Source organism: Morus notabilis, unplaced genomic scaffold (genome assembly GCF_000414095.1).
Source record: "Morus notabilis unplaced genomic scaffold, ASM41409v2 Scaffold752, whole genome shotgun sequence".
Taxonomy (NCBI): domain Eukaryota; kingdom Viridiplantae; phylum Streptophyta; class Magnoliopsida; order Rosales; family Moraceae; genus Morus; species Morus notabilis.
Window position 1 is genome coordinate 42,167 of NW_010367838.1, and position 10,901 is coordinate 53,067.

At 34.2% G+C, this 10,901-nt stretch overlaps 1 protein-coding gene across 1 annotated transcript; it reads right to left on the reverse strand.

Annotated features, from left to right (window-relative positions):
- Nucleotides 1–8,179: 8,179 nt before the first annotated feature.
- On the reverse strand, nt 8,180–10,839 carry LOC21392134 (abscisic acid 8'-hydroxylase 1). Its single transcript, XM_010113473.2, has 7 exons — nt 10,545–10,839; nt 10,093–10,411; nt 9,579–9,971; nt 9,220–9,394; nt 8,999–9,105; nt 8,696–8,814; nt 8,180–8,424 (listed from the first exon to the last, which is right to left on the reverse strand). The coding sequence occupies exons 1-7, from the start codon at nt 10,742–10,744 to the stop codon at nt 8,331–8,333; spliced, it is 1,407 nt and encodes a 468-aa protein (XP_010111775.1). The 5' UTR covers nt 10,745–10,839; the 3' UTR covers nt 8,180–8,330.
- Between the last annotated feature and the right edge of the window lie 62 nt (nt 10,840–10,901).

Consider the following 10,901-nt stretch of genomic DNA (forward strand, 5'->3'; position numbering starts at 1 on the left):
ATGCTACCAGATGACGATTCACTCTGAAATTTGAGAATTATTTCATTTTTTCTCTCCTCTTTTCTAAGTATTTGTTAACGTGATTGATTATTGCTTGAGAAATTAATTACCAACCACTTAAACCTGTTTCAAATGTGCAAATTCCAGTAATTTTCTGTTTACAATATTTGCAAAAACATTTATGAAAAGATCTTTCATATAGCTGTTAAAACTATATTATGGTGCGCCTTGCCAGTGAATTGATGTTGAGATCATAATTGTGTTAAAAATAAATTTATTGAATAAAGAAGTCAACGACTGATGTTTGAGAATTTGTTGTTGGAAATTTGTAACTGCCTCTGGCTCTAGTGCATCCTAGCATGGCCAAAATGAATGCGCGAGCTGCTATAACTTCATCTGACGAGTGAGAACAAGGCGTGTCGCTGTACTTTTCGAATAGCTATTCAACAGGCACAGTCTTTGTGTTCCAATAACAAATATCATCCCCTAACAAGGCTGCGAGGGAGTCGTGTCCCACCACCTCTTTGCAAGGGCATAGATCAATGGACCATCAATTTCAGATATCTGCAACGAGTCAACTAGAGCTTGAAACCGGACCTCGCCACAATCTCTTTTACACTCGGGCTAAGCTGAACATACCGGAAGCCTAACATTGCCACAACCATGTATTTGAACGAAACGGTCCTGCATTTTGTTACGCAGTTATTTGTGTGTGTCGGGCAACGAACAGGGTAATATGGCGTGTACAAACTTAGGTCTTAAGTTTGCCGATTCGAGTTTTCAATTTGAGTTTATATGTCACTTTTTGTGAGAGCTTTTTAACTGTAACAAAATTAGAATTAAAAACTCGAATCGGTGAAATGATTGAAACCTTAGATACATAACAGCAGAACTATGAAGTGTACTTAAAGGTATATATTGGGAAGTGTGAGTCGTGTCCCACCACCACTTTGCGAGGGCATAGATCAATGGACCATCAATTTCAGATATCTGCAACGAGTCAGCTAGAGCGCTAAAACCGGACCTCGCCACAATCTCTTTTATACTCGGGCTAAGCCGAACATACCAGAAGCCTAACGTTGCCACAACCATGTATTTGAACGAAACGGTCCTGCATTTTCTTACACAGTACTTGTGTGTGTCGGGCAACGAACTTAGGTCTTCAGTTTGCCGATTCGAGTTTTCAATTCGAGTTTAGATGTCATTTTTTGTGAGAACTTTTTAACTGTAGCAAAACTGGAATTGAAAACTTGAATCGGTGAAATGATCGAGGCCTTAGATACATAACAACAGAACTATGAAGTGTACTTAAAGGTATATATTGGGAAGTGTGAGCTATGACGCAGACAACTAAGGCTGGATGTGTGTTTGAAACTCGTTCTAAAATGATTTTGTTTTTTGTATGAAAATGGATATGAAAATGTTTTCAATCTCAAATATAAATCATTTTTAAAAATGCATTTGGTAGTTTTATCAAGAGATTATTTTCAGTATAAAAAAATCATTTAATGTCTCTATCTCTCTCTCTATGCTCTAGAGATTGGCCAACCTGTTGATTTAGTCCACTTATTGGATATCTTGACAGATCTAACCACTTTTGGCTTTGCCAGTCAACCCTTCCATTAGTTGTTGGATTTTCTGCACACGGTGGCTCAGCCCGCGGCAGTAGTATTAGGAGGGAGTATGGGTCTCCGGCCTGTAAAGCTCATGAATCGAGCACTTTTAGTGGTTATGGATATTTTGAGAGGAGAGGGATAGCTCGAGTCTTCGAATCCATTAGGTAGAAGTGAGAGAGGAGAAAATAGAAACAAAAAATGAAAAATAATTAAAAGACGTTTTTCATTTCTCTTACATTTTACACTAAACCAAAAAATCGTTTTCATTTCTGTTTTTTGTTTTTAATTGTGCCAAACGCCGTTTCTCTCATGTTTTCATTTTTTTCTCAAAAAACGTGAAAAATAAAAACAAAACTAACTCCAAACATGGCCATTATGTTTCCGAACAATAAAAATAGGAAAAGTTTGGTAGAACCAAGTTGTTGTAACAATTTTCCTACTACATTTGATAACAGTCTAAAGAGCCATATATTATATCACAAATGGTTAATGAACTTTTAAGTAACACCGCTTCAAATAATCTCTACAAAAATTCTTATTAATGTTGCATGGCTATACCACACCTCTTTCATAGTATTAAATTACCTCCTTCCCAACCGAACCAGGCATCGAAAGCAACTTGGCTATAGGCCTCAATGCCTATGCCCTACGCGGGATTTTGCCAACTCATGCCGCGGCTGCTTAGAAATATTTATTCAAATAGATAAGACGTATTAAATTATTAATACACAATTAGCACTGCATATTATAATACCTAAAAACCCAAAAAGTATACTTTTGCTTTAAATTCTTTACTCAACTTGGTCGTATATACCTCATCCATCCACTAATCCGCACGTCCTCATAAATAATGGCTGTTTTTTTTTTTTTTTTTTTCATGGTCCAATCATTGTTATATTTATATGCAACATATTATTAGGAGCATTTCAAAAAAAAAAAAAAACATGTTATTAGGAGGAATTCTCATTCTCAAATCTAATTAATTAATTAATTACTGTTTTGAGAAACTTCATGGAAATGGTTCATCAAGTGGCTATTCTCTAATTTCTGGGGGAAAAAAATAAATCTCTCACTTGTGAACAGGAAAAAATATTTAATTTGTTTATATGTATATGTGTGTGTTACTACTGGTAATTTTTTCAAAGCAAAATACTACGTATCATGAAAAATAGTTTCACGACACATGATAAAATTAATCTTGAAATGTTATGCTAATAGTTTGAGTAAAAACAGTAGTTTTATTTTTATAAAACTCATAGAAGTTTGGCACTTTGAAGGGGACATGAAAAAAAGGACAGAGGAGCTCAATTCCTAAACTAAGGGAACCAACTTATGTGTTCTTTTATTTATGTCTCTTTTTACGTCATTTTAGTAATATTATGACACGTCAATTAAAATATCACATTAAATAAAAATTCTTATTACGTCAATTAAAAAATCATAACGTAACATGTTATTATTGAGGTGACACGAAAGGGAATATAAAAAAAAGGGCCATATGAGCTCAAACTCTAAACTAAGCGAACATTATAAGTTAAAGCTTTTGGAATATTCAATGGCTTCTAATGGCATTCTTAACTAGAAATTTAACAACATGGAGAAGAATTCTTTGTATTTTGACATGTCCAATGCGATACCTTTAATCACGGAGATAAAGACAAAATGAAAATCAGAAAACATAAAATGCCAAAAAAATAAAATTAGAATTATAAATAGAAATTCATGACCATAAAAGTCCAATGAAAATCCCTTTTCAAAAATTAAGGTGCGTTATTTTAAAATAATTTTATTTTGTGTATAAAAATGAAAATGAAAATATTTTTAATCTCAGACAGAAATTATTTTTAAAAATGCGTTTGGTAGTTTTATCAAAAGATTGTTTTCAGTATAAAAAAATCTATTAATGTTTCTCTTTCTCTCTCTGCTCGAGAGAGGAGAAAATGAAAACAAAAAATGAAAAACGACTAAAAGTCATTTTTCATTTCGCTCTCATTTTACACTAAACTAAAAAATCGTTTTCATTTCCGTTTTTTTTGTTTTTATTACACCAAACACTGTTTTGAGAACGTTTTCAATTTTTTTTTTCTCAAAAACGTAAAAAATAAAAACGGGATCAATTCTAAATATGGCATACGTGTCATAGAGTAGAGACTAGAGAAGAGCATAAACCGGCACTAGACGGCACGAATTAGAGGAACTTTCATGGAAACCACTTTTAGCTACATATTGCAATCAAATCCGGACATTGTTCACAAAAGTAGAGAAATTGTATTAAATTGGGATTCTTCCGCTTCAGCCAATTTCCGTTTACCAACCGAACCAGATAAATTTGTTCACGTCGTTCCCGTTAACATCGTATGTACATGTTATTAAACTTACCTCGTTCGTTTTTTCTTCCTTTTTCATCAGCACTTTCTCCCACAACCTCATCAACTGTTTTCTCTGTCTTTCATATAATCTGCCAAATGTAGCGACATCTCATCATCAAGGATTGATGTGATGTCCCAGGTTCCATGGATTCGGACACATAATTAACAAATGCTTCGTCCATTTGTCCTATGTTTACTCCTACAACTGCCGCTGTAAGTAAACAAATAAATGAAATTATATTTTACCTCCTCGGAGCAGCTCGATCAGATGTTTTGCCGACGATGTTTTGCTCTCGATCTGATTTGCGCCACCGCCCCAATTTCATTAACACAAAGCTCAGCCGTCCCCTTCGTCGCGTCCAAAATTACGGAATACCATTTCCGATTGGATTTCACCTACATTTTTAGCTTCTCTCGTCATTCCCAAAATTTTTTCTCTTAGGTTTTCTTCAAAAAAGGGATGAATGGTATTTTTTTCATTCATATCATGTTTGTCAATATACGGTCAATATATAGAGGAAGATTTTCTACGATTAAGCTATACAATCACTTATAATCACTCTCATTTACAGCCCTATAATTAAGTATGATCTCACAGTTAATATACTACAAGGCAATCAGACTAAGAAAGGAAAGAATCACAAACGATTCTCTACTACTAATCTCGTAGAATCTCAGTAGGTTTCTCCAAAAACAAAGTTCTTCACGTCACTTTTCAATACAACATGCCATTTTTTTTAACTCTGTTTGGGTTTAACGATCCTTCCACAATTACCCTCTTCCGACTCCACTTATTTCTCCATGTCCGTTAGATTGTAGATCTCAACGTTCCATAATCATCACCTTATCGGCAGGAGAAAGTACATCTCCTGCGATAGACTCTCCCAAAAAAAAAAAAAAAAATCAATCAGTTGGTATTCATTTTTATTCGTCATTTATTCTGCATATTATTTTTTAAAATAAAAAAAATTATGTAATTTTAATTATATCTAATGATCATAAAAACACTATCAGTAAGAGAGGTTATTGTAGAAAGGCCTTTTGCAATTTTGTTTGTTTGTTTTGGAATAAGTAAAAAACGCAACAAATTAAATCCTAAACTGGCGTAAGGCAGAAGACTGAAATTATGTGAATCGCAACATCAATCTCATGTAAGAAGAAATGCAACATCAATCTGTCCTATATCATATGTGAAGGATTTCATGGGCAAAAAGTCGTCGCCTCCTATTTATCTTAGATGGGTAATTTATAGATATGAGATTTGACAAAGATCCATGATTCAAAAGAGACTTTCCTGATCTGATTTTGATTATAAAAAAGTTCTGCCAACAATTTTTTGGTCAACCATTCAAATATATATTTTGGATTATTTTAGTTAGTAGTTAGCAAAGCCCTTAAATTTGGAATTTGTTGAATCAGATATTGTTTCTGAAAATTGGACAACTCATCGACTGAACATTGCAACGTGTTGTTATTTCATCATCATCCATCCCCCCTCACTTTGGAAATTTCTTGTATTTAGATTTTGTGCCAATAATAAATTTCACGAGCTTGCATTCTACAATATGTTAAAAAGAAGTGCCAGTTGTACAAGCCATCTTAATTTTATGATTCATTCTATATAATAATAATAATATTGTAATGTCATCAAGATTTCAAATTGGCATCTTAATTTTATGACTCATTCTATATAATAATACAATTGTAATGTCATCAAGATTTCAAATAGGCAATTAGTTTTATGTGCGAGATTTTAAGTCAAATATTATATAATATCTTCCTGGTAGGATGAGCACAAGTATTTTGGACTAATTTTGATCACATATATGGTTTAACAAATATAATTTGGAGCATTTTCAACGCAAATGTAAATGCTAGATTTTGACATTTGGATGGAATGATCACTCTCCAATACAATTTTATTTTTAATGTTATTGATATAGGCTATATTTTGTGCTAAATTTAGCAACAAGTAAATCATATGACAAGTTTTGATATTTATTTATTATTTGTTGATGTGTTGAGACCTTTTCATTTAGCAATTACGACATTATTATTTTCAAATTATTTAACAATTAAAAGTCTATTCAATAAGTTCCAAAGCTTAAAATTAATGACAAAAAGTAGATATAACATTTGTGTAAACAATACAGATAAGATCAAAAAACAGATTAACATACCAAATATGTTATTTTTACACTTGTTTGTATCAGAATATAGTATCGACATTGAGATTTACGTCGACGATAGGCTAAGTTATTGGATCCTCCCTTTTGACGTATAACAATTGGTATTAAAAGAAACACAATTTAAGTTCTTTTGTTACAGTATTTTCTCTTACAAAAATTCAAATTTAACATTTTTTTTTTTGCTACAATTTTCTCAATTTTTTTTTGAGCTTTAACTTAGGACCTGTTTAGTTCGTTGATTTGAGTTGAGATGTGACTTTATGTGAGAGTTTTTTACTGTAACAAAAAAGTTAGATGTGATTGTTTTTTAGAGCTTTTTACTGTAACAAAACTCAAATTTTAAACTTGAATCGGTGAAATGAACGGAATCTTAAGTTGTGAAAAGAACTTACGAAATATGTTTCAAGTTCAAGCTTATGGGACCCATTCTGCGTGGCGCTTTGGTTGCCCCTATGGACTTTCATGGTTATGATGATTCATTTTCATGCGACAATATTACATCTGATGCAAAAGAAAGATTAGGTTTCCAGGCTCCCCATTTCCTTGAAAGGGACTTTACTTGTGGAAAATTGGTTTTGTTGATTTCAGAGAAAGAACTAGCTAGGTTTAGTTGCAGTCAATGTACTACTCTTCAATTGTAGAAAAATATGGATAATCGGCTTTTATATTTTCTTTGAAATTCTATGGTACGAGTTTTCAGCTTTTGCTCGCTGTATTCAAAGTCAGAAAAATTCTTTGATAGATCCCACGTTGTTCAGACCCTCAAATTTTCACTAAGTTACGCTAACCGTATCTAATATATATGATGCGGTTGACGTTTGGTTGATGAATTCAGAATTATGATTCAGAATCATTCTCGATTTACGTGTATTTTTTATGAGAGAAAATACTGTAGCGAGCTACGAATCATGATTCGAATTATGAAACGAATACACCAACCAAACGCACTATTATGAAAAAATATATGTTTTTCGTATCCTACCCCTTGAAAAAAAATTTTAAAAAAAAGAAAAGAAAAACGGGCAAAAATATTCTGCTTTAAACTGTCCTCTCAACTACGTAGTGGTCAAACAGAGCATACAAAAGAAAAAAAAATGAAAAAAATGAAAAAAATGAAAAAAAAAAAAAACGAGACAGCAAGTAATTAATATGTACTGTCAATATTCTAAGCACATTAACACACAACCTACAGCTTGTCTAGACATCGTGAAAGATTAATATAATATGGATTGATTGCTACTCATCATACAGGCCTAGTCAAAGTTTATCGCCTTAATTTGTCAATTTCATATATTAAAAAAAAGAAAAAGGAAAAGTGAAATAGAGAAGCATAAATTTCTTACATATCTAGCTGGACTTCCGTGAACATTATGTGTTTCTTCTCCTCTTTCCAACACACTTTTTGTAATATTGACGATGGAATAAACAAATTGTGACTTGCAGGTTTGTTTATTTTTTATTTTTAATCTTGAATTCGTTTTTCATGCAATTGCATGGCTGGGTGAAGAGGGTCATTAGAACATGTTGGACTGAATCATATGAATAAGAAATAAACTTTTTATTCATCAAATTGTCACTCCAGCCTTGCGGCTCTTAACATTTATGGGTTCTATCTCTATATGTCGAATATAAATAATGTGGTATAAAAACTACTTAAATACATTTCATGTCTCACCCTTGATTATTTTTTTTTATTTTTTTAATATAACTCTCACTCCTAATCTCTTGGAAACGAAAACAAAAATGAACACTCTCTAGGGTTGCATTTTGCATATGATGTTGGCTTAAGTGTGAAAAGACTCTTCTGTACACTTGGCTTGGCTTCATTATCCTATTCTCCGGTAATCATCAAAACACAAAAGAATGATAATCTTCATCACTTCACTTGGGGTCTCGGAATTTCCTCGGGCCAAAAAGAAGAGAATAAGGTGGAGATCCTTTTTCTCCTTTCCTTTCTCTCTCTTTTGGCAAAATAGCAAATGTTGTTTGCTTTTTGTTTTCTTTTGCTTTTCTCTCTCTCTCTCTCTCTCTATCTTCTTCTCTTGTAGAAAGTGGTTTTTTTTTTTGTCAAGAAAATTTTGCTCAATTTGGGAGTGAGTTTTTTGCTTTTGCTTGTTGTAGGGCATTATGGCAAGTTGTTGTTGTTATTCCCAGTTCTAAGTTTTGGGATGTAATATGATGGGCAAGCCGTTCTGGGGAAGAGCAAAAGGGCCATACTGAATCCCATTCTGTGCACCCACTACAGACCACCTGCAAATATTAATGTAACAAATAATTAGCCGCCACACGTCACTAGTTTTAATTCTAGACTCTTACTATTTTTAGAAACATCATATGATGGAATATTATGGCATAGTATTGAGATATATATATATATATATATATTTTGAAGTCAAGATATATGTGGTAGTATATTAAAATTGTCACATACGGTATTTTTAATTTTTACTATGTGACAATTCTATTTATCGACGTGCACATCTAGTGATAAAAGTATTTAAAAAAAAAAAAAATTACCAACCTGTACTTTGTGGTTAGATGGTGTAGCAGGACCAGCATCTCCAGCTTAGCCAATTCATTCCCAGGACATGCGTGGGTCCCATTTCCAAATGGCATGTATGTGTTCGGTTTGGGAGCAACCTGTTCAAATTCAATCATAACAAAATGATTCCAAATTAGGTAAAGTGATGTTTTTTTTTTTTTTTTTTTTTTTTTTTTTTTTTTTTTTTTTTGCTTGAAATTTTAAATTCAATCATAACAAAATGATTCCAAATTGGGTAAAGTGCAAATATTTTTTTTTTGGCTTGAAAAAAACTCTTTTTACCTTAAATCTGGAGGGATCAAATTTGTCAGGCTCTGGAAAGAAATCTGCGCTGTGATGGATGTTCCTGAAAAGTGGCAAGACTTTCCACCCTTTTGGTATAAGATATCCTGTAATTTTTTTAACAAGTTAGAATTAAATGTCTAAACTTAACCCTTCTAAAGAAAAAATTACGAGTTATCGCATAAATATAGTAAGAAAGTAACATGTACTAAGAAACTGACCTTCATATTCAACATCTTCCACAGCTTCTCTGAAGGTAAAAGACAAAACTGAAGCGACTCTAAGAGTCTCTTGAATAACTCTGGAGGTCACAGGCATCCTTTTGGTATCTGCCCAAGTGAGAACCTTATCTTCACCACTCCCTTCTTTACCCTTCAATATGGACTGTTGCTCTTCCTGTCCAAGTCAAAATAAACCCACTAATTAAGTCCCACAATACTTTTAACTTATATTACAAAATTATTTTTGATTTATATTTTTTATGAGAAAAAATACTATAATAAGTCACGAAGCACGAATTCTTTCTCCAGAGGCACGTAGTAATTTTTAGTCGGGTTGAGAAAAATAGAGAGATTCTTACGGTGACGGCTTCAAGAACACCGGGGTTCTCTCGGAGGTACTTGACGATCCACGTCAAGACGCTTGCGGTGGTGTCACGTGCTGCGAAGATTACGCCGATGATGTTGTCGGCGATTTGGTCGTCAGTGAGGCCTTCGATGTCGCCCATGAAGGAGGCAAGGAGGTCGTTGTGGGTTTGGCTCTGCTGGGCCTGCCTTCTAGTGGAGATGATCTTGGCCAAGATCTGGGACAACTCCTTCCTGGCCTTCATCGCTTTGTGGAAGAGTGTACCGGGAAAGTTTATGGGCATTGAATTGTATCCCTTCTCTAGTATGAAGTAGCACCTCTTCAAATCCTCCCTGCATAGCTCTTGGTCTTTTCCAAATATTGAAAGTAGTGACACGTTGAAAGCAAACTGCAAAAAAATTAAAAAAAAAAATTAAAAAAAAAATCACAGGATCAAGCCAAATGTTGTAGTTGGATTTACAAGTGATGAGTAATTAAGAAGATGAAACAACAGGGTGTTATAAGCTCACCGTCTTCATTTCATGGAAGGTGTTGACCAAACGGCCTTGACAAGATTGAAGAGAGTCTTTGGCGATGGTTTCGATGTTGGGGATGATGTTCTTGACGGCTTCAGGCATGAAGGCGCGAAGGACGAGCTTCCTCAGCTTGGCGTGGTAGTCGCCTTGGTGGAAGAAGATGGCCTGTTTGCCCAGCATCCTCTCTTTGCTGGCGGGGAATGTGGGCTTGAAGAGATGGGATCTCGTGACGAGCACGAATTTCGCGGCCTCCGGGCTCGAGATCATGACACAAGGGCACCCCAAGATGTGAGTCTTGAAGATGGAGCCATACCTACAATTCAAAAACAATCCAATACCATTTAACCACAACTGAATTTCCTCCTCTGTTTTTGAGGCAAACAAGACATTTGGGTAAAAATGGTGTATAAATCCTTGGTTGTGCAAAAAGGGGAATTTCGTTTTACCTCCTCTGTTTTGAGGCAAAGAAGTCATTTGGGTTTTGGGAGTAGAGTTGGAAGGTCTCCCCTATGTATGGCCAACCCAAGGAACCCGGCGGAAGCGGCAAATTTGCGCCTTTCGATGAGATGGATTTCAGGAGGGAACGGATTAGAAACAAGATGAAGAAGAAAGCAAAGAAGAAGCAAGGGACTATGGAGAATTCCATTTGATGAGTTGATAATAACAATTAAAAGGAGTAGTGAAAGGGAGTGATGAGAAGAAGTGAAGAAGTGAAGGTTATATTTATAGGCATATTTGATCGAGAGACTGTAACAAAAAAAGAGGGAAGGAAAGGAGGAAGAAAAAGAGGAGAAAGGGAAAGA

Bases quoted from the DNA above. Each gene is read 5' to 3' on its own strand.
- LOC21392134 (XM_010113473.2), bottom strand. From the start codon at position 10,744: ATGGAATTCTCCATAGTCCCTTGCTTCTTCTTTGCTTTCTTCTTCATC. The intron at 10,412-10,544 runs GTAAAACGAAAT...TTTGAATTGTAG, and splicing joins TTTGCCTCAAAACAGAGGAG to GTATGGCTCCATCTTCAAGA. The intron at 9,972-10,092 runs GTGAGCTTATAA...ATTTTTTTGCAG, and splicing joins CCTTCCATGAAATGAAGACG to TTTGCTTTCAACGTGTCACT.